Below are 27,179 nucleotides of genomic sequence, written 5' to 3' on the forward strand. Positions count from 1 at the left end.
GCTCTGACCTCCCTACCATCGAGGGGTTCTATCGCAGTCGCTGCCTCAAACAGACTGCCAGCATCATCAAGGACCCACACCATCCTGGCCACACACTCATCTCTCTGCTGCCATCAGGTAGAAGGTACAGAAGCCTGAAATCTGCAACATCCAGGTTCAGGAACAACTACTTCCCCACAGCCATCAGACTATTAAACACAACTTCAAACAAACTCTGAACTATAACAGCCTATTGCACTTTATCTGTTTATTTATGTGTGTGTGTATATATTCCATATTCCATATATATGTGTCCATATGGACACACTGATCTGATCTGTATTGATGCCTACAATATTCTGTTGTGCTGCAGCAAGCAAGAATTTCATTGTCCTATCTGGGCCACAAGACAATAAACTCTCTTGACTTGACTTGACAATATTCAGTGTATCTGAGCAGATTACCAAGAGGAAATTGTTATACAAAATTGTCCAACAACAAATTGCATTCAAATTATTATCAGTCGTGTGTCACCTAAATTACCATCAGAAGAGGTTTTATTGTTGGCTAAATTAATAGATTTGAAACAAAACAAATAGAGATGGGTGGAAGAATTTTGCAAAAGGTACATCTGTGAAAAAATTTCCAGAACATAAAGAACAGATGAAACTAAGTCTGGAATAACAACACATGTGCATAGGAAAATGCAAAAATTGTTTGTGGCTAATAAATGTCATGTACCTGCGTAGGGCAGTATACAGCTGAGTTTAGTTTATTGAGAATTAGTTTTTGTCTTTCATTGCTCAGTATTATCTTAATAATTATACAGATTTTGTAGAAAATTTGTCTCTTCGCTTTCTCATATACAAAACATCCAGGTACTCCTCATCCAGTGAATCTTCCATCACGTAAGGCATTTCACCTCCTTCCTCTTCAAACTCTGTTTTAATTAAAAGGATTCTGCATTAAAACACATGTAAACATCTTCAGATATAAAGCAAATCACACCGGGTGGCGCCACCAGCGGTGGCTGCCTCGCCAACAGTCTGTCTGTCCTTTCTTCTTTTTGTTATTTTTAGTATGTGTTAAAAAGTATGTTTTAGTATTCCTTCCTTGGTTTGTTTTATGTTGGGAGGGGTGGGGGTTGGGGAAGTTTTTTTCAATATCTTACCTCAACGCAGATGTGATTTTTTTCCCGTATCATATCTCCATCCCCACTGCGGCCTAACATCATGGAGTTAGCGGCCTTTCCTGGAGACCGGCGGGTGCTCCAAGCCAAGGGAGTCTGCGGGAGTTTAACATCGCGGAGCTTGCGATCCCTTTGCCAGGAATTGAAGCTCCAACCGCCATGTGGACTTTAACATCGTGAAGCCCGCGTTCTCTGGTAAGAAGAGGCCGGCTCGGGAGCTCCATGCTGTGGAGAGAGTTTCAACCGCCCCGACGCGGGGGTTTCGATCACCCCAACTTCGATCATCGGCTGCGGGAACTTTGATCACCCCGACTGCGGATGATTTGACTGCCCCAACCGCGGGAGAACAAGAGGAAGAAGATTGAATTTTATTGCCTTCCATCACAGTGAGGAATGTGGAATCCACAGTGATGGATGTTTATGTTAACTTTTGTGTGGTTGTGTGAATTGTTGCTTTTCACTTAGTATGGCTGTGTGGTAACTCAAACTTCACTGTACCTTAATAAACTGAGGTTGAAATCTTGAAACATTGAAGCTTAACATACTGTTTTAAAGTGACAGAACTCCAGGTCCTTTGATTACACTGGAATTGTTCCTAATAAACCCAGCAGTGCAGGAAATGTTTTAGACTGAAAATGCATATTTCAGAATGATTTACCCCTGAAATCATGCAATCTGGCCTCTCACCCTTTTCTTAAAAACTTAGCCCACCTAAGAAAAAAACATCTGTAACAAATTTGGAACAAGGACATTGTTTTATTCAACTGGTTGTGTAAATACTTGTATAGATGAAGTGCATCTTGATCCATAGACTTTAAAAAATCTATTTAACTGAACAAGCAATGATAGATTTCAGTGTGTTTAAAAGAAATAATGCATGTGCCTGCAGAATTTACCCATAAAATATCAAGTTGCATTAAAAATTTAGTTTTTTAAATTATTTTAAATTTGGAAACAGGGTTCCATAAAACTTAAACTGTAACACAGAAAGATATATTTCTAAAGAGTAGGACCTGTTGTTAGAGTTATGTATTTGGAACAATGCACGCAGCATGCAAAAAAAACCCCAAAATGAATGGGGTAAACTGCCACGAAGGGAAGAGAAAATATAACTTCTCCACATGTCTCAAGCAGTGCTGAAAAAATAATGACTGCAATTAATGGAGAATTAATTTTTGCTTGAATTAACCATTGAACAAATGAGGAAAAGAAAATGTTATATATTTTGCTTGCTTGCTCACAAGGAAACGAGTGTTTCATGAATTAAATGGCTCATAGAGAGAAACAACGTCCAAATTTGAAATAAAATTCTGAAATAGCTTGAAGTAATTGTCCGTCTTTTCCATCTTTTAAATTTTTTTTATTTTGTTAAAAGTATTTTGAGGAGGTTTCTTTAGCTTTTCTATGTGGGGGAGGGGGGTAGGGTAAGGGGGAAACCATTTCCCAGTCGCCTCCTGGCGAGGATGCGACTATTCTCCGAGTCGCGTCCTCGCCCCCCTCCTCGCAGCCTACCACCTGGATTGGAGTGGCCTTTCCTGCCAGGGACGGGACCAGAGCTCCAGCAGTGGCTGCGCAGCGCTGGATACATCATGGAGCGGGCGATGCCTCACCTGGGATCGCCGTTGAAGCTCCAGAATGACGGGCCTGCTGGTTTGAAGAGTTTCCAGCGCGGGCGGCGCCGACTTCAACATTGCGGTGCCCTGGGGCCCTTTGCCAAGGGCCGACAGCGTGGGTCTCCGCTCAGCGCGGCCTGTGGACTTCGGAAGCCGCTGACTCCGGTAGGAAGTGGCCGATTCGGAGGTCCAAGCCGCTGAGGTTGTTCTCCCGTTCCGACATCGGAGTTCCATCATCCCGGCGAGAGGGCCTGAGCATCGGGCCACCCCTAGCAGTGACACGGGTGAACATCAAAGAACATCAAAGAGGAGGATGACTGAACTTTGGGCCTTCCCTCACAGTGGGAAACTTTAATTCCGCTGTGCAGGGGATGTTTAGGTTAAAATACTATCGTGTTTTGTTGTTTTTTTATTCGTATGGCTGGATGGTGACCCCAAATTTCACTGTACCAATTGGAGCATGTGACAATAAAGGTCTCTTGAATCGTGAATCTTGAATCTTGAAGTAAAAACAGTTTATGTTGAAAGAAAGAGAGAGTGACAAAGAATGATACAGGGAAACGGCATTATCAGGACTGACAGAATTCTCATAGACCTAACACTAAAATATTAGCCATTTCTCTCTATGCAGATGCTGTTTCATTTTTATTTCAGGCCTGAACTACATGTGTCTCTGTAAGTCACTCTATTCATAACCATTATGTTCTTGTTAAATCCATAGCAAAGAGCAGAATATATTAATTCAATGGCTAATTCAAGCATGAAATAAATTCTCTATTAATTACAGTCATTAATTGTTCAGCATCTTTTGGATGAGCATTTTGAATCATTTATGTTAAATTCTCTTTTCCTTTTGGAGTATTTTATACCTTTTATTTTTTGCATTTTCAAGTTCTATTCAGATTTCTTGCAACTGCAGTATTTTATTTTTATATTAATAGTTTGGACATAAGAGTTGAATGGCCTGTTTATTTTTTTGCAATTCTGTACATTCTCTAAAATGTTTTTGAAACATTGGCTCTTTGGTGTAATTGGATCAAGATTAACCTTAGAAGGAAAGCATTTATGACAATATCACACAGAGATTGTAATGGTTGGAGAAGTAAAATTAATCCAGTAATTTTTGACAAGATAGTTTCCAAATCTGTATCGTTGCCAACATTCACCATAAACAGGAATCATTGCAAAACGAAATAATATAGCAATTTTATTCTGATGTATTTAATAAATGATAGGGCTGTAAGACCAATGACTACTAATCAAAAGTGATTACCAAGCTTTTTCAGATCTCAGATAAGGGACAAAAGGTGTAAAATCACAATCTAGTTTTGGATGAGAACAATCATTTGGAGCATCTTTCGCTGAACATTTGTAGGGTTTGTGGTTCTACTGACAGCACCTGACAATTCTGGGGCTTTTTGTTGCCACTAACATGCTCAGCGAGTCACTATACATGAAGACCACTCTTCACACAAAGATTTTTCTGACATTTACTTTTTTGCTTATTTAAACCAAACTCTAATGTCACTACTTCAACGAATGTAGAATTCTATAACAATGAATTCTGCAATTTCTATCTCACATTTATTGCCTTTCAAGGTTGAATAGCCAAATTCTCTGATCCAGGTAGGCCACCAAATTATATTTGTGCATCCAGTGGGTTTTTACAGCAATTCAACAACATCATAATCACTTTGATGACACCACTCAGGTATCTCAGGATGCTGTGCGAGTGTGGTCACCGTGTATTGATGATTTCCTGCATCATTGATTTCCAATTTAGCTGTGGCAGCAAAGGAAAAGTTCAACTATTCTGGGTCCTTTTTTCAACCCCAATTGATGGAAAGTCAAGGAGTCTATATCCCCTTCCTGATGCGTCGCAGGCTCACCTCTTACAACTTTGACCAGGGAGTATTGATTGCCTATTCTCAGTGATAAAAGAGCGTGTTTAGTTCACAAGTGAAGGCATCTCAGTGGTCTGAACTCATAGGAATTTGAATGAACTACCGTCTTCTTTTCTCCTTAGTCAATATATTTGGGAACCTGAGTAGAGAACAGGGCTATTGACATTTTTCAAGCCTACCTGCATAATACACAAGGTTATCTGCAGCGGAGATGGTGGATTCAGTGTCTTCGCTTCTCCTTAATTAAAAAAAAGGATTAATATTAGGAATTTAAATGACGACTTTGTAATATATAACTACATATATTTTGTCACAGAGCACAGAGTAAGATGTTGGAGTACTAATTCTCAAGGTCAGTTTCAGTTCTCAACACCAAGCTGATGGAGAAGAAAGAACGCTGCAGCAGATAAGTGAAAGGAGGTCCTCAGAAAAAAAAAACAGATAGTCACTAATACAAGGTACACAGAAATGCTGGAGAAACTCAGCTGCACCCGCTTGGAGTTTCTCCAGCATTTTTGCGTACCTTCGATTTTCAAGCATCTGCAGTTCCTTCTTAGTCACTAATACAGTCACTTCCATTTTGATAACCACATACTTACTATCATCTGTGGGGAAATATAATGCCACAGACCTCTAACCTTCACCTGGAAGTTTCCATTATTCACATCTTTACTTGCAATCCACAAAATATCCTATAAATAATTCAATGTTAGAAGCTTCTTGAGGAGAAAACACTAAATGTCAAGGTTGTTGGAGGTAGGACAATGTCAGGTTATGGCCATGGGGGAGTTTGCCATGTCTCTTTGATTCAATCACAAATATTTTCACACATTGTTAATACATTACTTTCTCTTTGACATAAGTAATGTGGGTGAACAAGACAACACGTAACTCTGGCTACTCAGGAATAATGCTGTGCCCTTGGCATCCAAATGTCATTACATTTGTGTGGAAAAATATATTAATTAACTTAAAGCAAATAATGTTTTATGATATGCTTAGTATACCTGTGAACAGTTGACTAGGTGGAATGCAAGTTCAGGCCAGTGGCAGTTAGATAGCAATAGATAGTGATAATGTTATTTTTAAACCACATTATCTATAAGCTCTGTTCCTTATTAACAGGACGAAAATACATGTTCTGGTGTGGAAATCACTGTGATTGTTGTGCACTTGTTTGTCATTCCTTCTTGCAAAAAGAAAGAACCAAAAGGGGTATCCTGCCTGACTCCTTTCAATGGGAGGGAGCTGAGGATTTGATAGTAACAAAGCAAAATATTTAATTTATAAATATTATAACAATTTATGAATATGTAACAATTAATATTTAATTGTTAGTGGTAAAGCAGTGAATAACAATTTGTAATTGAATCGAGCAGGCATTCTGTAACTCTTTAAAAGGAATAAAAAATATATTTAATCTTTTTTTTTGCAAACAAGTAGGTTTCTTATTCTGCAGAGTAATTCTCTGCCACCACAGAACCTCCGTTGCCTACATCTATGATATTCTTGATGCACCTACTTCGCACATAGCATGAGAGTGAAGGAATGCCCATTCACTGCTAGGACGAGTATAATTTGCACTTCATTCAAGAAGATAGACACCATCAAAGATACTTGTGTCGGAAGGAACTGCAGATGCTGGTTTAAATTGCAGATAGACACAAAATGCTGGAGTAACTCAGCGGGACAGGCAACATGCTGAGTTACTCCAGCATTTTGCGTTTATCTACCATCAAGATACTTCATCCTCTTACCTGAAAATACACCTCTACAATAAGTAGTTGGCAACACTGCCTGAAAAATGTTCAGCACCATACCAAGCACATTACAAACCTGTGATCATTACACCCCAGGGCAAAGCGAGCAGGTGCATGGGAGTAGCTCTGTCTTTGTTCCTTTCTAAATGGCTCAGCATTTTGACTTTGAATTGATTGATTAAAAGATACAGCGTAGAAACAGGCCCTTTGGCCCATCGAGTCTACATCGACCAATGATCACCCGTTCACAAAAAATTCTATGTTATCCCACTTTCACTTTTACTCCCAGCACACTTGGGGCAATTAACAGAGGCTAAGTAACCTGTAAACCCGCACATCTTTGGGATCTGGGAAGAAACCGAAGCATCCGAAGGAAACTCACGTGGTTATAGGGAGAACATGCAAACTCCACATAGCAAGCACCTGAGGGATATATATCACTCTATGTTCAACATTGTTGGGTGAAAATCTTGGAACTCCCTTTCTTCACCATTACAGTGAATATAAAAAAGTCTGGCAGCAACTATTCAAGCAAATTCTGGATATGGATAAATGTCATTGCTTCTGCCAATGTACCCATCATGAAAATCAGCATGTCGAGGATTATCTCCATGCAGTGTAAAATATTTTGTTCAATCAGTGAGATATTACAAGTTTAAACTTGTTTGAAATTGTGTTTAACACAATTTAAGTATGTGACCAGTATTAAAAGCATTCTTACTCCATATTTTATAACCTTACCTTATATGAATAAGACAGGTTTAGAGGAATATGGGCCAAACACAGGCAGGTGGGACCAGCGAAGATGGGACATGTTGATCGTTGTGGGCCACATAGGCCAAAGGGTCTACGCTGTATGACTCTATGACTTTACTCATATAACAAACCTCAGGCCCACGCTTGCTTACCGCTCCACACACACAAATTCAACGAGAAATGTGTTAAAACCACAATTACCCTTTGATATTTGTATAGAGTGATTTGCAAAAGTAACGTGCATTTTTACTTACGTGTGTTCCATTATATGATCCTCTGCATAGTAGTCTTCCAATCGAAACCTCTCCTGCATTACTTCCTGTGACATAGCTTTCATAAAAAGATTTTTAACAATTTCATTTATCATTTACTATTGGTACAGGAATTTACTCTTTACTACCATATTTTCTACCAGTTTAATTACAAATATTACAACATTTAAATCATTGGTGCTGATACTGGTCAGAATATGTGCATTTTTGTCAGGAAAATTATCAGTGTATCTCCAATAAACATTTGCAAATATCTGCTTCTGATTCCCATTAAATACCTTCCTGAAGATCAAGATTAAATTACATGATGGGTTAGCATTGTTTCTGTTATGCCTGATACTTCCAGCTCATGACCTGCTATTGAATCACAGAGGGGTGAGAGTGCACTAATTTTCAGGATGGATGGCTCATTCCAAGGGGCTGCTGCATTTATTGGGTATGAATAAGTCCATCCCTGGTTGTCAGTGCTAAACATGTAATATACAAACACCTTCACATTGTACTAAATTTTCCTGAAAATCCAAAGAAAATATCAATGCAGAGCCACTATAAAGCCAAACGTCTAGACATGTGGCTGAGGATACATTTCTAATGGCATTCTGAAAATATGTTCTTCAGCTTATTCATATAGAGGCATATAGCATGGAAATATGCCAAACTTGTCCATGCTGACCAAAATGTCCCATCTACGCTAGTCCCACCAGCCTGCGTTTGGCCCATATCCCTCTAAAACATTCCTATCCATGTACCTGTCCAAATATCTTAAATGGTATAATACCTGGCTCAGCTACCTCCTCTCTGGCAGCTTGTTCCAAAAACCCATCACCCTCTGAGTGAAAAAGCTGCCTCTCAGGATACAATTAAATCTTTCCCCTTCCACCTTAAACCCATGTCCCCTAGTTCTTAATTCTCATACTTTGAGGTAAAATACATTGTGCATTCACCATATCTATCCTCCTTATGATTTTATACACCTCATCCTCCTGTGCTTCGAGGAATAAAGTCCTCGCCTCCTTATAACTCAGGCCCTCAAGTCCAGACAACATCCTTATAAATCTTCTCTGCATTATTTTCAGCTTAAAGATATCCTTCCTATAGCAAGGTGACCAAAACTGAAAACAATGTTCCAAATGTGGCCTCAGCCGCGTATAACTATAACATCTCAACATCTATACTCAATATCCTGACTGTTGGGGAGGCTAACGTACGATGAGTCTTCTTAACCACTTGAGCTAACTGCGATGACACTTTCAGGGACCTGTGTACCTGCATTCCTAGATCCTTCTCCTCCCTGACAGTCCCCAGGGCCCCACCATTCACTATGATAGTCCTGACCTGGATTGACTACGAGAAATGCAACCAAAAGGTAAGATGTTCAAATGTTTTACATGACTATAAAATTCCAAAGCAGCAAGGGTTCAAAGATATCTAGATTCTGTCTGTCATTTATCCCTCAATCTTAAACAAATGGTGATTTGTCTCAATTTGATTTTAGTGAAACTAAACTGTGCAGCCATTTCCCAGCTACTGTAGATGACTCCAATTCAACCAATTCAGTGGTTATGATTTACATTTAAATGTCATTAGGAAAGTACTGTGTTAAAATAGGCTGTTTAACCAGTTATCAGAAATGTGTTCAAGCACATTCTACACAATGATCGGTCAATAAGAGTTTATCATGAATTGCTCAGCAAACTTCAGCATTGCATCAGTAGACTCAGCCACTAAGATCTAAGAAGTCACTAGTGAGGTTGAAAAATATAATTATTGCAGTGGCATGTTCTTTTGCTTTGGGTTTAAGAAAATGAGGTAGAAATTAATCCTTGTTGAGCTTGTGAAAAAAAGGTTTGTTTGTTACACAATAAAATGAGATCGGTTTGAGAAATTAACCTAATACCAGATTGAAGAAACTTTCAGAAGAATCTGTTGGCCATCGAGAACAGATTTCTCCAGCATTAGTGAATGCTGAAATGCCAGTTTTTCATTCCAGCTATGAAAATGGATAATTGCAGAGTCCAGTAACATTAGGGTTCTGCAGAAGCTTGGAGTTCTACAACAAAAGGTAAGCTGTTTTTTTTTTTTAATTAAAAGTTTTTAAAAATGGTGCTGTGCATAGTACTCCCCCAATTTAACAGGATTCCCTGCTGCACCTGTTTTCCAGGACTTAACGTCAGATGTTTGCCAGTGAGACAAAGTCATTGATAATAATCTAATAGTCAAACAAACAGTTCAATAATACTGTGAACCAGTAATTATGCTGATAGTACCTCCAGGTGATACCAATGCAAGTCATGGCCTTGGACCTTCCAGTTTGGACCTGCTTTGCAGTGCCATGCTGTCTTTGCACCCAACATAAGGAATAAATTGGTTGCATAGTGTTTGGTGGTTCTGTTGCCCAGGTCCAGAAAACCCAGGTGTGAATCTGACCTATTCACTACAAATTGGTCCTAGTGTAGACATGGGCCAGGAGAATCTGGAGGAGTTGGCCAACAAATGAGAGAGAATTGCCAACAGGGAAATAAGTGAGGGAACGGGACCTATGGATTGTTTCATTGTGAGCCAGCATAGATTTGAATGGTCAAATGGCTTCTTCCCATGACATATGATATATACCTCATTAATCAATAAGTATTGCAAAAAAAAGATCATTTATTAGCTTATTGATTTTTTTTTTAATTGCTCACGTTGTCATTTCATGGAAATCATAACATTATTGAAAGACAGCTCAAAAACAGGTCATTCAGGACCACCTACCTTAAGCCAACTATGACTCCCTCCTACACTAATCCCATCTGCCTGCATTAGGTGTCTGCTCTACACTCCTCTACACACATCCTAAAATGCCTTATAAACATTGTAGTTGTATCTGCCTTCATCATCTTCACTGACAACTCCTACCATATATTGAAGATAGATGCAAAAAGCTGGAGTAACTCAGCGGGACAGGCAGCATCTCTGGAGAGATTTCCCCTGCCATATATTCATCACCTTCTGTGTAATATCATACCCCTTTCAATTTCTCACCTCTCACCTTAGACCTGTCCCTTTAGTTCCAGACTATCGAACCTATTTATTCACAATATAATTTTACAAACCTCTATAAGATCACACTACAGCCTTCCAAGTCCTAGTGAGCATAAACACAGCCTACCCAATATCTCTTTCAAACTGCAGCCCTCCAATGCCAGCATCAACCTTGTCCTGCTTGCAACTACATGTCGCTACAGACAGGTGCCATCTTAGGCCTTGGGCTCTTGGTGGAATCATTCGCAATTAATACGAACAAGGTAATAAGATTTTGTACAGTAAAATTTCCAATTAGAAGCAAAATAAAAATGCAGTCGTACATTAAAAAAATATAATTTCTAGGCATAAATATAAAATGGTGGAAACATGAAATTAAGATAGAAAAAGCTGACTGCATTTAACAGGCCATGTTACGTCTGTGGGGAAAGAGTTTCATGTTTCAGGTCAAGGCCACTTCATCAAAACTGAAAAAGTGAGATAAGGTTATTTGTCACTGCCTGTTTCCTTGTCCTTTCATTTGCTTTCAACATGGATGGGGATACATTATCTTAATTTCATTAGTCATAACCAGATGATACTTTATCTTTCCTTTTGGTAGTTTTTAATGCCCAGAATGTTAGTTCACATTTTTCAAATCACATTAAATGGCTCTAAGTTTTAGGAAATGTTACTCATTGATAATTTACGCTAATCATTATGAATATGTAAAAGAATTTCAGTTAATATTTTCCAGTTAACATCAAATGCCAATTTGATAAAAAATTATCACACCTGACTCCCTTGACCCTTGAACTAATCTAAATTTCAACATGTCAAAAGCAGACCACTCTGCAAATCTAAATTGGTAGAACACTGATAATTTTCATATCTGCTGGGGAAACCAGAAGAAGAGGCAGCACACACATCCAATTGCACTGGCCAGCGCCGAAAATCATTTGCATGCAGTGTTTGGGATTTAGGTTTACCAAAGAAGTATCAACAATTTATATGAGGTATACAGTTTGATTCTGGACTTAATCCCCTTAAGTCTGATTATAGGAGTGTCTGGGGCACATTAGTTAGATTTTAGTAGAATCTGTGATTAAGATTCAGGTCATGGGATGTAAAGCATTTTATGTGTTCAAATAAATATTGAGGCTAATAAATGGAGGGACAAGGGACATTTTTGTATCCAGTGCCAGTTTAAATCTCAATTGGCTTCACATCTCCAGGAGAGAGCATAATTGTAGAGCGATGAATTGGACAATTTCAATTCAACTAGGAACGATTTTGAATAAATGTAGACTGCTCAAATAACCCAGAGGTATGCCCCTGAGCTGGCTAAAAGATGTAAATTAGAATGATCCCAGAAAAGTTACCCTGGTCAGTAGTATGTAAACACGCCCATTGCAATTTGCCACATTTCCATCAAAGTGACCTGTTAGGCAACATCTCATTGTGCCTTAAAAAAAAACACATTGTATGAAGGATAAGTACACTATATTTTAGCATCATTCCATTGTCCAAGCTAGATACAGATATAAAAATGATTGTTAACTAAAACTAAAGTTTTCTTTATATATTTTTGTCAATGACTTTTTCAGTTTTTTTGCTACACTCAAACATCACCTCACCACAATAAAATCACAGCACAAGAAAAGGGAAAACGTGAGAAGTAAATTTTAATATGATGGTAAGTGTTTTTAAGGATAATGAACCAGAAATTTTATTCCTTCATCACATATTGGCCATGTACTGCTTCTCCGCAAATGTAACTATCTCCACTGGTCTGGTGCTAATTCTGGCACTACTAGTGGAAGGATGGGCTGTGTATATATCTTCTGCAGAAAGGCAAAGATCCCTAAGAATTGGAACTTCAAAGCCACTAACTCCTGAATATGGATTACTTTCCATCTCGGAATATGAAAAGTTAGTTTCTGCAATGAACTGACTGGAGCAGTAAGCTTGTTCCAAAACCTCCTCAGTTACAAGGCTAACCATGGAACTAATATCCTCACTAATTCCACCTAAGCTTTTTTGCAATGCTGTGTGCATGTCTTGCAGATTTGTATTGATCTGCTTCAGGCCACTATGGATAGTATTCCATATATTGGCCATGTCCACCTGAAGTGCTTTTTGGATCTCTGCAAGCCCAATCTTTAGGGCACTCAAATGGTCTGTCATTCCAGCCTGCAAAACATTATGCAGTTCTGCAAGAATGGTTGCATGCATGTCCGTTGCACCAGACTGGTTTGTAGCTTGCAGCTTTGCCACATTAAATGGTTCAGCTCCATGCATATCAGTGAAATTCGCATGCATGTGGGCTTCGAGATCAGCCACGGCAGCTTGTAGGTCCCCACTGATTGCATTCTTAGCCTCTTGTAGCCCCAAGAACAGAGCCTGAATATTCAGATCAAGCAGATCCTGTGGCATTACAACTTGCATCTGGTGACACCTACGTAGCCTTGCAGATGGTCTGGATACTGTCTCCTCCACCAACTGTGCCACAACTGCCTGTTCTGAGGTGGCCAGTTGCATTGAACGCTCCTGCAGCACAGGGGACCGTGATGACTCTTGAACTCCTCTGGTAGTTATCTTCATGCTTGATCTAGCTGGCTTCTCCAGCACTAATCGGACTGGCACATCTGTGGAGGTGGGAAGAGACAACCATGAAGTTATACCCTTTGATGAGCTCTGGATTTAGCAGTTGCTTCAATCTAGAGAATAGAATTAATCAAATTGCATTTGGTGTGATGATGATAAAACTATCGATGGCAACAGTAGGCACGGTTCAACGTGTTCAAGTTGAAGGGATGACATGCAAATCATAACAGATCACTGCAACAATCTGTTCCACCCATTGTACTCCCAGGGTAACTTTCAGGGCCCATAAGAAACTGCAGATGCTAAAACCTTGAGCAAAAAACAAAGTGCTGGAGGATTTCAACAGGTCAGGCAGCATCTGTGGAGGGAATGGGCAGATGGCATTTCGGGTCAGGAGCATTCTTCAAAGCTGGAAAAGAGCAGCTGAGCTGGGACAAAGCCTGGCACGTGATCTGGTGGATATATGGAGGTGATTGCCATAAGGGTGGAGCATGTCATAAAGTCTAGAGATGAAAAGGAGACAAAAGGGTGTCAGATAAAGAAGGAAGAGTAAGAATGAAATGTAAAGCCAGAGAGAGGGATATAGGAGAAGAGGACAGGTGGAAGGGAAAAATTGTGGTTAAAAAGGAAATTGGGAGAGGAAAGGAGCAGGGAGACTGGGGTTTGGGAGATGGTGGGAGAAATGTGTATGCACTGAAATGAGGAGGTGCAATGGAGAAGGGAGGTAGAAGGGAATACTTGAAATTCATTCTTCATACTGTTGGGTTGTAAGCTACCCATGTGGCTGTTCCTCCAGTTTGCATGTGGCCTCACTCTCACAATGGAAGAGACCAAGGGCATAAAGGTTGATATGGGAATGGGAAGAGACTTAAAGTGATTCATAATCGGAAGCTCCAGCAAGCTTGGGGAGGGAGCGCATTGGGTGGAAGTGATGAGTGAACCAAGGAGTTGCAGAAGGAGTGTTCACTATAGAAAGTGGAAAGGAGTGAATTCACGCATGGTGCTGAATATGACATAAAGGGATGGATTGGAATTGTGAATTCAGAAGTGCACAAAACAACATAGGACGGCACAGTGGTGCAGCTGGTAGAGCTTCTGCCTCACAGCACCGGAGCCCTTTGTTGATCCTGACATCGGGTGCTGTCTGCATGGATAACATAGAACTAGAGTGAACAGGTGATCAATTTTCTTAGATATCTTTTCTAAGATATTTTCCTACAATTTGCTTCTATCAATTTAAGTCTTTGGTTCCAGTTATTTGATTTCTTTACTGTGACGTTGATAATTTTATGTATTGTTTTTATTTCTGACATTGTTTCATGATATCACGTTCACATTTACTGTCATGCAAATACATTTTCTTATGTGAACTGTATTTATGAACACCCATGACCAAAGCCATTGCCTTCTGCCATTCAGAATTATCTCTATTTTTGATAAATCTTGCTGCTGCATCAGTGAAATAAATGCTTCCTTCTTTTACTTGGGTTGTCGTCTTCTGTATTTTTCAGTAACAATTTCACATTCACTCACAGATATATCATGTTTATAATAAATTTGAATTATCCTGAGTGTTTTATTGGGAGTGGCCTTGCGATAATAAAAATTGAATTATATGACATTCAGAACAGATGGAAGGAATTCCACAAATTAAAGATACTAAAGATTAGAAATAATTTTGACACTTAGAAAAGGAATGTTTCATGGTTTGAATATAATGATTACAACTTGCAGCAAGGTTATTGTTGCCTCAGATTTTTGGGCAGGTTCTCGAATATATATCAGTCTACTTTAAATACCTTTGCAAAACAGAGATGTATACTGTGTTCTTCTGACCTCTCCAGTGGTACCTGTGGGTTTCCTATAATAATTTAAAAATAAAATGTTTGTTAGTTCTCAAGCTCTCCAGGCATTCTTTAAAACACTGCTTCTAATGGAGTGCTATATAGATTAATTATTAATGATTAATTAACTGTTATTGATGGTGTTCCAAGAGGCATAGTCATAGAGTCTTACGGTGAGGAAACAGGCCCCTCAGCCCAACTTGCCCTCACCAGCCAACATGTCCCATCTAACCAGTTTCAGCTGCCTGCGTTTGGCCCATATCCCTCTAAAACTGTCCTATCCATGTACCTGTCTAAATCTTTCTTAAACGTTCCTCCTCCGGCAGCTCGTTCCATACACCCACCACCATTTGTGTGAAAAGGTTACTCCTCTGGTTCCCATTAAATCTTTCCCCCCTCACCTTAAACCTGTGTCCTCTGGTTCTAGATTCCTCTACTCTGGGCAAGATAGTCTGCGCATCTACCCAATCTATTCCTCTCATGATTTTGTACATGTGGTTTTGCATTTATTACAAGTCAGAGTGCAATGTGACAATGGAACATTCAACGTGTATGAATTGTATTGGCATCGTGGCAGCGAGGTTGTTTCTTCTGTCTGGAGTTCTAGATTTCTGGTTATCTCTACAACCTTTTGGATATCTGAGAAGTATGACCATGCACAAACAGACTCTTCAGCAACGTACCAATAAGTGCAGTTGATCTTGCAAAGGTGTATCAAGTATCATGCCTTTGTCCTTCCTGTATCTGATGCCCATATCTGTCTCATCATTAACCATCTCCATCTTTGGCAATGCTAGATCTGCTTTGTGCCACCTTTCCATTTACACCGGTGGAGATCGCTTGATTCTCAGCAGATGTATTAGGTTAAAGTCTAAAGTCTAAAGCAAAAGTCTAAACACCAGGCGTAACTGCTGGCTTTATCATTGATGCATCCCTTAGCCTATCTGCAGGCACTTCATTAATAACTTTTCTTCTGAAACACATTATTAGGATTGTGGCTGTTCACTGATAATTATCCAGTTTTTAATCTTTACCACCACTTCTCTGGGAATGAACCTATTGACAGGGACCTGTTACAGAACCTAATATCTAGACTGTGTTGCCATATAACTCGGAACATTCATAACATCATAAATAGTAAAGATCCTCATGAACAACATAAAACACTGTCACTTCCCAATGCCATTAATGACATCAAGATCACAAAGACCCCTGTCATCAACACCATCCCTCTGAACAGAAGTGACATTGGACCAGTTATATTGACACTGTTGCAGCAAGATGAGAGGAAATGAAACAAGGGGATCGATTGTTCATCTCTTTAGGGCTTGAAAGCCTCCCCACATCTACAATGTTCATCTCAGGGATGTGGCACCATACTTACAATAATATTTGCCTGGTAGCCTGGTAGCAAAATGAGCAATTTCCCAAGGTTATTTCAATTGCACCCCTCGTAACCTATGAAATATTTCAGCCATAAAATATTTTATGTGGAATATTAGCTGAGCGTTTTGCTCAAACTAATAGTATAATTGCAAGTAACATTTAACATTTAACATTTTGGGAAGCAGAGACAGGGCTCAATGACACATTGTTGTACACTAGGAGCTTAGAGGATGTATGCTGGTTTTGTCAGGAAAATACATTATTTTTAGAGTCTACTTGACCTCAATTAAGTACAGAGCAATAAAGCTCAGAGTAGCAATTGGTAATGACATCCTAGTTCTCATTGCCTTGGAACATATATTATTAGTCACTTAAATTTCACAAATATTTTTTCCACAAATTATAACAGTCATTCCAATGTGTGTGAACTAATCGCACTCTCACAAAATGAATGGTAAATATAAAAATAATCTGGCAAATTACTGGAGCGTCTTGATTAATGATACTATCTGTGCAGACTGAATTCACCAATAAAGATTTTCTATCTATTTTCTGCTTATTCTGAATTTAAAACTATTTTTTCTAATGTCATCAGGTTGAGTGGCATCACCGTATTAAGCAATCCAACCTTTACTGCTGATATTAGGCAGTAAATTAGTAGACTAGCTTTCAATATCTTGGAAACATAGAATGGTGGATGGAGGAGAGGAATGTTGGACTGTTGAGGAATGTTGAACTCAGTGGGTGAGGTAGCATCTATGGAGAAAAGGAGTAGAGCAACGTTTTGGGTCGAGGCTGATGTCATGGGAGGGGGGGGGGGGGGGGGGGGGGGAAAAAGAAAGGAAGTGGTAGAGATAGTAGGCTATGTGGGAGAGCTGGGAATGGGAGGGGAAGGAGGGAGAAAGCAAGGACTACCTGAAATTAGAGGTCAATATTCCACATAAAATGACTGGGGACTTATCTCCTTCACCCATCATGGGTACTCTGGGTGTTCCAAGGTCGACTGCGAGAGGTGACCCGGTGCACGGAATGGGAGCAGTGGTTGTGTGAAGCAAGGGACGGTGTGTTGGTGGGTCAATGTGTCCTGGTCAATGTGTTGGTGGAAAGGGTCACTGAAGGCCCTGCAGCTGCCTGGAGATCCATGGGATCGGGCGCCTCTGAGGTCCCCATAGAGGCAGAGCGCGTGGATCGGATGTGGCCTGCAGCGGCATAGAGCGGAGGTGCAGCGGTGGAGGACATCAACAACATCGCCTGGCCAGGCCAACCCCAACAGCTCTGACCCTGTGCTGTCACTGTCTTTAAGACCAAGTTTAGACTCTACATGAAACTTGAAGGATGCAAGATGGTGCCAGAAATGTGGCAACTCTAGTGTACCTCCTCACTGCAATCTATTTTCTTACACTCTTGGACTTAAGTGTACAGCAAGATTTTCACTGAATTGCATGCAAAATTCCACTGTACCTTGGTGCATGTGACAAAGTATCATAAAACTATTGAACTATTACTCACATGGAGTCTGGCAAATTATCCTCCTCGTTTTCATCTTCCAATGGAACTCTTTCTTCCGATACTTCATCATTTGAATGAACTAAATGTTTGTAAAAAATTCATTTACAGAACAAGGTTACCAATTTATACTATGTGTTCTTATAGATTTGAGGATTAATTTAATTTATGGTAATAAATCCCGAAGAAATAAAATCATTTAAATAACCATATCAGATGAGACATGCGTGTAGCCTTTATAGAATATTGATTTATTTCATGTGTTATACGATATCTAAGAAAAAACAACACTAATGCTTTCTGCTTATTGTTATCAATTCCTGAACCAGTCACTGATTGTACCTCAGGTCCGGCTTCTCAATTATAGCTATTACATTAATAGACTTTGTACTGAAATTCCAACTAGCTATTACATTTTTGCACTGTAATAACCACATACATTATTAAGTTGATTACATTTTTGTTTACCATACAATCCATTACACTCTTTATGTTTTCTGCTCTTTTCATAAAGCAGACTAACGATACTTAGAGAGGGGACAAAAACTGCTGGAGACACTCAGCGGGTGAGGTAGCATCTATGGAGAAAAGGAGTATGTGACGTTTCGGGTCGAAGGTGATGTCATAGGGGGGGGGGGGGGGGGAAGAAAGGAAGAGGTAGAGACAGTAGGCTATGTGGGAGAGCTGGGAATGGGAGGGGAAGGAGGGAGAAAGCAAGGACTACCTGAAATTAGAGGTCAATGTTCATACCGTTGGGGTGTAAACTACCCAAGTAAAATATGAGGTTTTGTTCTTCCAATTTGCGCTGGGCCTCTGGCAATGGAGGAGGCCCAGGACTGAAAGGTCAGATTCAGTTCTGCAGTTCCATCTGCAGCTCCTTCTTAAACGATACTTGGAGAGGGAGTCTGTCTTCTAAGGAACCCATTTAAAAATAAACAGCTCACAAAGCTGCTTAATATCACCTGACATTTCTGCCTTAAATAGCAAGTACGGCGTACAGAATATATTGATCATCCCCCACCCAAGTCACACTAGCTTCTCGTTTTCACCTAACAAACAGCTAACAATGGCCTGTTTCCTTTATCATCATTGCTTTTTTGCATATCTTTCATTTATTGTTCTTTATCTCGCTACATCATTGCCTATATCTCTCGTTTCCCTTATACCTAACCAGTCTGAAGAAGTGTCTTGATCCGAAACGTCACCCATTTCTTCTCTCCAGAGATGCTGCCTGTCCCACTGTGTTACTCCAGCTTTTTGTGTCTATATTCAGAGAGATCATGGTCCTGGCCCCATCTTCAACCACAACAAAATACATTTTCTGCTGGTGAAGTATGTGCTTTTTACTGCAGCCAGATTTTCTGGATATATTGTAATCTAGCCAGCAGGTGTAAAACCATTCACATGATGTTGTCCACAAAAATGTGGACAACATAGAGACATAGAAAAAAGGAGCAGGAGTAGGCCATTTGGCATCTCGAGCCAGCACCACCATTCAATACGAACATGGCTGATCATCCAAAATCCGTACCCCATTCCTGCTTTCTCCCCTTATCCCTTGATTCCGTTAGTTCTAAGAGCTATATCTAACTCTCTCTTGAATACATTCCAATTTTCTCTCTGTAGTCATATGGTGGAGAAATGGAGCAGGGGGACACACTATCAGAATCATTTGGTGAACATGAGAGAGGAGCTGGCCAAGGTCGACAGGAAAAGGATCCTAGCAGGAATGTTGGTGGAACAGCAATGGCAAGAATTTCTGGGCATAATCTAGAAGATGCAGGATCATTTCATTCCAACGAAGAAGAAAGACTTTAAGGTAAGTGAGAGGCAACTGTGGCTGACAAGGGAAGTTAGGGATGGAATAAAACTAAAAGAAAAGGTGTATAACATAGCAAAGAGTAGCGGGAAGCCAGAGGATTGGAAAACGTTTCAAAGGACAACAGACGGTAACAAAAAGGGCAATACGGGGTGAAAAGATGAAGTACGAAGGGAAGCTGGCCAAGAATATAAAGAATGAGAGTAAAAGCTTCTTTAGGTATGTTAAGAGAAAAAGATTAGTAAAGACAAAGTGGGTCTCATGAAGGCAGAAACAGGTGAAATTATTATGGGGAAAAAGGAAATGACAGATGAGTTGAACTGGTACTTTGGTTCTGTCTTCACCAAGGAAGACACAATCTCCCAGATGTACTAGAGGAGAGTGGATCTAGGGAGACAGAGGAACTGAAAGAAATTTGCATTAGGCGAGAAATTGTGTAGACTGATGGGACTGAAGGCTGATAAATCCCCAGGGCCTGATGGTCCGCTTCGCAGGGTACTCAAGGAGGTGGCTAGAAATTGTGGATGGATTGGTGATCATTTTCCAATGTTTTATAGATTCAGGATCAGTTCCTGTGGATTGGAGGGTAGCTAATGTAATCCCACTTTTCAAGAAAGGAGCGGGAGAGAAAATGGGGAATTATAGACCAGTTAACGTGACATTGGTGGTGGGGAAGATGCTGCAGTCAATTATTAAAGAAGTAATAACGGCGCATTTGGATAGCAATAAAAGGGTTCGTCCAAGTCAGCATGGATATATGAAGAAAAAATCCTGCTTGACTAAACTTCTGGAATTTTTTGAGGATATGACAAATAAAATGGATGACGGAGAGCCAGCGGAAGTAGTGTATACGGACTTTCGAAAAACCTTTGATAAGATCGCACACAGGAGATCAGTGGGTAAAATTAGAGCACATGGTATTGGAGGGTAGGGTATTGACATGGATAGAGAATTGGTTGGCAGACAGAAAACAAAGATTAGGAATAAATGGGTCCCTGTCAGAATGGCAGGTCGTGGTGAGCGGAGTGCCGCAAGGCTTGGTGCTGAGGCAGCAACTATTTACAATATATATTAATGATTTAGATGATGGGACTAAAAGTAACACTAGCAAATTTGCAATGACACAAAACTGGGTGGCAGTGTGAACTGTGACGAGGATGCTCGGAGTTTGCAGGTTGACTTGGACACGTTGAGTGTGTGGGCAGATGCATGGCAGATGCAATATAATGTAGATATATGCGAGGTTATCCACTTTGGTGGCAAGAACAACGAGGCAGATTATTATCTCAATGGTGTCAGATTAGGAAAAAGGGAAGTGCAACGACACCTGGGTGTCCTTGTACACCAGTCACTGAAAGTAAACATGCAGGTACAGGAGCCAGTGAAGAAAGCTGGCCTTCATAACGATAGAATTTTAGTATAGGAGTAAAGAGGTCCTTCTGCAGTTGTACATGGCCCTGGTGAGACCACATCTGGAGTATTGTGTGTGGTTTTGGTCTCCTAATTTGAGGAAGGACATTCTTGCTATTGAGGCAGTAGGTTCATGAGGTTAATCCCCGGGATGGCATGACTATCATATGAGGAAAGATGGGAAAGACTGGGCTTGTATTCACTGGAATTTAGGATGAGAGGTTATCTTATAGAAACGTATAAAATTATAAAAAGGACTAGACAATGTAATGCAGGAAAAATGTTCCCAATGTGGAGTCCAGAACCAGGGGCCACAGTCTAAGAATAAAGGGGAGGTCATTTCAAACTGAGATGAGAAAAAACATTTTCACCCAGAGTTGTGAATTTGTGGAATTCTCTGCTACAGTAGGCAGTAGAGGCCAATTCACTGGATTAATTTAAAAGAGTTAGATAGAGATCTAGGGGCTAGCGGAATCAAGGGGTATGGGTAAAAGCCAGGCGCGGGTTACTGATAGTGGATGATCAGCCAATTGGCCTCCTCCTGCACCTATTCTCTATGTTTCTATGTAACTGGCTCGATGTCACAGCCATATGCATTTTTTTTGAGGTTCCTACTCTAAGTTGCACTGGTGGGTGTTGGAGCTGCAGCCCCAGTCCCAAAACTCCTGGTGAGGGATATCTTCAGGTGCATACTCTAGGCAGCTAAAGGTTTTCTTTGGGAAGGAGTCCTCACCACCCAGTGATGACCCCTTTTCAACCAGACCCCCACCTCTTGGACCCCCGGATGGCCCTCTCCCTTCTTTAGACCTTTTTATTACCAACTGCCAACGGGATATCAACCGCCTCAACTTTTCCACTTCCCTTAAATCATTAATTTTATGTCATCTTAAATTTATCCCACGCTGTCAGGATAAAAATGACATATAAAACAATATCTCATAGAAAATGTTTGAATAAAACCATCATTCAAATAATTTTGAGGATTGAAGGACTGCTGTCAGTCTTCCCTTCTCTTTCATAGTGAAGGATTCTTACATTCTGAAACATATTTATTGCTCTGTATCACATGATGTAACATTTTTCCAGTTTCTTTATTGAGCTCCTATTCCCCATTCTCTCCAATATCATTCCAGTCACAATAAAACATATGATTGAATTTATCGTTAAAATACACTTCATAAATATAATCAGATACCTCCTTGGTCACAATTACTTATCCTTTATTGGCTAATTTTGATATCTTGCCACCAAGAATTTTTCTTTCATTCTCGCCATTAGTGTCTCTTGCCTGTTATGAATACCAGCTCTATCTTTCAATTCATCATCCTCAATTGCTGTGGAATTACTTCACTGTCTTGGCAGTAACTTACTCCTCATTTCTTCACCTGACTTTATCAATACTATCTTATGAAAAATGTTACAATTTATTCTCTAGATAAACCATTTCTTGATTTAAATATACAAGAGCGTGTATTCCTTGGATTGTTTTCTCTATATGCCTATTTCCTATTTTATTGCTTAGTAATTTATTTGGTTATTGCCTACTAAATATCAAATAATGTAACTTCAGTGAGACAAAATTGCAAAAAAAATTATAATTTCTCTGTGGTGACCCTTGTACTCATGATATACTAATTAATTATCCTTTTTTTAATGTTTTTCCAATTTACTTTGAGAATCAGTGAACAACCACCAGATGGCGCCAGCAATGGCCGCCTCGCCAACAGGTTGCCTCATCCCTTCCTTCTTTGTTTGTTTGTAGTATATGTTAAATGGATGTTTTTGTTTTCTTTAGCTTGTTTTATGTGCGGGGAGGGGGAAGGGGGGGTTGGAAGAAACTCTCTTTTAATCTCTTACCTCGACGGAGATGCGATTTTCTTTCCGTATCATATCTCCTTCCCACTGCAGCCTAACATCGAGGAGCTAGTGGCCTCTGCTGGAGACTGACTTCATGAGTTCCAACCACAGGAGCCTGCAGACTTAACATCGTGGAGCTGTCGATCTCTGTCGGGGATCGACCTCGGAGCTCCAACTGCGGGAGCCTGTGGACTAACATCGTGGAGCTCGCGGTCCCTGGTTTGAGACCAATTTGGGGATCACAAAGCTGCAGGAGCTTCGACCGCCCCGATCGCGGGAGCTTCGACCGCCCCGACACAGGGGCTATGATTGCCCCGGTGCGAGAGCTTCGATCGCCATGATGCGGGGGCTTCGATCATCGCCTGCAGGGCCTTCGATCGCCCCAACTGCAGATGGCTCGACTGCCCCGACCATGGGAGAATAAAGAGGAAGAAGGTTAGACTTTATTGCCTTCCATCACAGTGAGGAATGTGGGGAATCCACAGTGGTGGATGTTTATGTTGACTTTTATGTAGTTGTGTGTCTTGATGCTTTTTTTTTAGTATGGCTGTATGGTAATTCGGATTTCACTGTACCTTAATTGATACACAAGACAATAAACTGACCTTTGAACCTTTCAACCTTTGAACCTTTGCAATACATGGGACATTATAAACCATAGTTCTGAATTGTACTGTATTTCTCACATAATTAATACATATTTTATTACATATCAAATAGGTGCTGCCTTAATAGGTTTCACAACCAGTGTTAAGTACGTACCAGGGTGATCAAAAATTAGTGTGTTTAACATCTCAAAAATCCGTTTAGTTTCTTGTTTAATGGTCGATATTGTAGACTCATCAAGCTTCTTCCAGGAAACCCTGAGTGTTTCTACTTCAGTATTGTTGTTGGAAATCCTGAAATAGTTTTACAGCCATTAGGTTGAAAACAAGAGTTTCTTCTAAAATCCTTTATACCTCAAACTGTTTGGTACAATTTGTTTTATTATAGTCAACCTGTCCTTGAGAATTAAAGGATGTTCTTTTAGGAAGGAGATGAGGAGAAATTTATTTAGTCAGTGAGTGGTGCATCTGTGGAATGATTTGCCACAGAAGGCTGTGGAGGCCATGTCAGTGGATATTTTTAAGGTTGAGATAGATAGATTTTTGATTAGTACAGGTGTCAGAGGTTAAAGGAAGAAGACAGGAGAATGGGGTTAGAAGGGAGAGAGATCAGCCATGATTGAATGGCCTAATTGATGGACCAAATGGCCTAATTCTACCCCTATCAATTATCACACGACCTGTTAGATAAATTTCAAATATATTGTCCTTTTGTGGAAACTTCTTATAAAGGTTTTTTTTTCCTATATGTTCACATAGTCCTCTGATTAATGTAGATCAATGTTGAAATGATGCATTGCACCATCTATACATAAATATTATGGGAAATCTTGCCTGTTGTTCCTTCCCATGTCTTTCCTCACACAAAAAGAGCATAGGAATGGTGAAATAACCTACAAATACAAAGACGATAGAAAATTTAAAAAAATCTCTTTTGATGTAAAAAAAAGACATAAAGTGCGAAAGTATGTTAAAAAAAAGACATTGTGTGAAAGTAACCCAGCACTCGGGCAGCATGTCTGGAGAACATGGATAGTGGGGTCTTGCCCCATCTCTCTTCCAGCTTCCTCCAACCCACCATAATCAGTCTGAAGAATGGTCCTGACCCGAAACATCACATACCCATGTGCTCCAGTGGTGTTGCCCGACCCGTTGAGTTACTCCAGCACTTTGTATCTTTTATTTGTAAACCAGCATCTGCAGTCCTTTGATGCAATTATTTAAACCTATTAAGACGTTCAGTATTTTCATACAATGATAAATTCAGGTTCAAATCGGACTTTCCAGATACCTATTATGGATATTCTATTGAACTTTTATGCTTTGCATCCTTTCTTGCCTTAAAAAAAATCAAATATGAAGTCAAAATTGTACAGATAGTTTTATATTGTGTCATTGTTGTAATAGTTCAGGACTTGAAATTAGCGGTTGCCCGGGTGCCAATGGTAATCTACAGTCCTGCCGGGCAACCTAAAAGCCATGCCATTTTGCCCGGCTTGGAAAGCACCCGGGACACCTATCATTTAATTCTGAGTGGGCCCCCTATCTATCTCTCTCTCTCTGTCACTCTCGGTCTCCGCCCGCCATCCGTGTCCGGCTCTCCGGTCTCTGTTCGGCTCTCAGTTCTCTGCTCGGCTTTCGACTCTCGGCTCTCTGGTCTCGGGTCTCCGCTCGGCATGGCACGCCGCCTTACACATGCGCACTGTCACGGCCTGCACATCCTCCCCCTGCACATGCGCACTGTCACGGCCTGCACATCCTCCCCCTGCACATGCGCACTGTCACGGCCTGCACATCCTCCCCCTTCACATGTGCACAACCACGGCCAGCACAATCATCGGCTGTGGTTGTGCGCATGTGCCACCCTGCACATGTGCACTGCCATGGCAACTGGTTGGCGTTGGCCACTTTCTCCCTCCCTTTGCATTGTGGGAGGTCTGGCCGCCATTGCTGTCCTCACTGCGACGCTGAAAACCAACGCAGAATCACTCGCTGGAGCTGGAGTAACTCCCTGGAGTAACTCTTGCTTCTTGGTTTCCTGGCCCTCCAAAAATATTCCAAATGGAATTGAAACTAATGGACCCACCACCACCAAACTCCAAACTCTGAAAAATAACAGCCTATTGCATTTTATCTGTTTATTTAATGTGTATATATATATATTGTCTATGGTATATAGACACACTGAACTTTTATCTCCTGTTCTGTATTATGTTTACATATTTTGCTGTGCTGCAGCAAGCAAGAATTTCATTGTCCTATCTGGGCCACATGACAATAAAACTCTCTTGACTCTTGACTTGAACTTAAGCAAAAAAGGGTTTGTGGGAAAAAACAGCCACCTTAAATTTAGTTGCATCTGGTTGGGTGCCTATGGTAGGGTGAAGACTATTCCATGCTTTAATTGTGCAGGGGGATCTCCATGCAGCAGCCAGCATCTCTGGATGGAAGAAATTGGGTGACGTTTCGGGTAGAGACCCTTCTTTAGATTTCCTCTGGTTTTAATGTTTTTAGTTTAATTTAAAGATACACCATGGAAACAGGCCCTTCGGCCCACCGAGTCCATGCCGACCACTGACCACCCATACACTAGTTCTATCCCACACATTAGCGACGCAAGTTAAGAGTCAAGAGTGTGTTATTCTCTCACGTCCCAATTTGAACAATGAAATCCTTATTTACAGCAGCACAACAGAATATGTAAACATAGTACTCTGTAAACAATGTTATAAACGAGAAAACAAATCTCCATACAGACAGCTCCCATATTCAGGATCAATTCCGGGTCTCTGGCAATTTTAGGCCGCAACTTTATGGCCAGCGAAATACGAGGTGCAGTTCCTCCAATTTGCGGTGGGCCTCACTCTGGCCATGGAGGAGGCCCAGGACAGAAAGGTTGGATTCAGAATGGAGGGGGAGTTGAAGTGCTGAGCCACCAGGAGATCAGGTTGGTTATTGCACACCGAGTTGGGCAGCTGTTGGGCGAAGCGATCGCCAAGCCTCCGATTGGTCTCACCGATGTAGGGCAGCTGACGCCTAGAGCAGCGGATGCAATAGATGAGGTTGGAGGAGGTGCAGGTGAATCTCTGCCGCACCTGGAAATACTGCTTGGGTCCTTCAATGGAGTCAAGGGGGGAGGTAAAGCAACAAGTGTAGCATTTCCTGCAGTTGCAAGGGAAAGTGCCAGGAGAGGGGGTGGTTTGGGTTGGAAGGGACGAATTGACCAGGGAGTTATGGAGGAAGCGGTCTCTGCAGAAAGCCGACAGGGGTGGAGATGGGAAGATGTGGCCAATGGCGGGATCCCGTTGGTAGACAAAGCTGGAGAAAATCAGCGGGTGAGGCAGCATCTATGGAGCGAAGGAATAGGCGACGTTTCGGGTTGAGACCCTTCTTCAGACTGATGTCGGGAGGGGTGGGGGGCAGGAAAAAGAAAGGAAGAGGCGGAGACAGTAGGCTGTGGGAGAGCTGGGAATGGGAGGGGAAGGAGGGAGAAAGCAAGGACTACCTGAAATTGGAGAAGCCAATGTTCATACTGCTGGGGTGTAAACTACCCAAGCAAAATATGAGGTGCTATTCCTCCAATTTGCGGTGGGCCTCACTCTGGCCATGGAGGAGGTCTAGGACAGAAAGGTCGGATTCGGAATGGGAGGGGGAGTTGAAGTGCTGAGC

At 40.8% G+C, this 27,179-nt stretch overlaps 1 protein-coding gene across 3 annotated transcripts in view; it reads right to left on the reverse strand.

Annotated features, from left to right (window-relative positions):
• Nucleotides 1-505: 505 nt before the first annotated feature.
• LOC129701679 (E3 ubiquitin-protein ligase TRIM8-like) overlaps nt 506-27,179 on the reverse strand; it is a 55,796-nt gene continuing 29,122 nt past the window's right edge. For 2 of the 3 annotated variants that reach the window (XM_055643024.1, XM_055643023.1), the window contains exons 6-9: nt 23,668-23,804; nt 17,823-17,901; nt 14,883-14,944; nt 12,125-13,124 (exon numbers count right to left, since the gene is read on the reverse strand). In XM_055643024.1, coding sequence (XP_055498999.1) covers nt 12,217-13,124; nt 14,883-14,944; nt 17,823-17,901; nt 23,668-23,804 — 1,186 coding nt within the window. In that variant the 3' untranslated portion in view covers nt 12,125-12,216. Of the gene's footprint in view, nt 920-4,864; nt 4,924-7,455; nt 7,532-12,124; nt 13,125-14,882; nt 14,945-17,822; nt 17,902-23,667; nt 23,805-27,179 lie in introns of those variants that run through there. The other variant, XM_055643025.1, reaches the window with a different exon arrangement.

The sequence above is a fragment of the Leucoraja erinacea genome, chromosome 11 (assembly GCF_028641065.1).
Source record: "Leucoraja erinacea ecotype New England chromosome 11, Leri_hhj_1, whole genome shotgun sequence".
In the NCBI taxonomy this organism is placed as follows: domain Eukaryota; kingdom Metazoa; phylum Chordata; class Chondrichthyes; order Rajiformes; family Rajidae; genus Leucoraja; species Leucoraja erinaceus.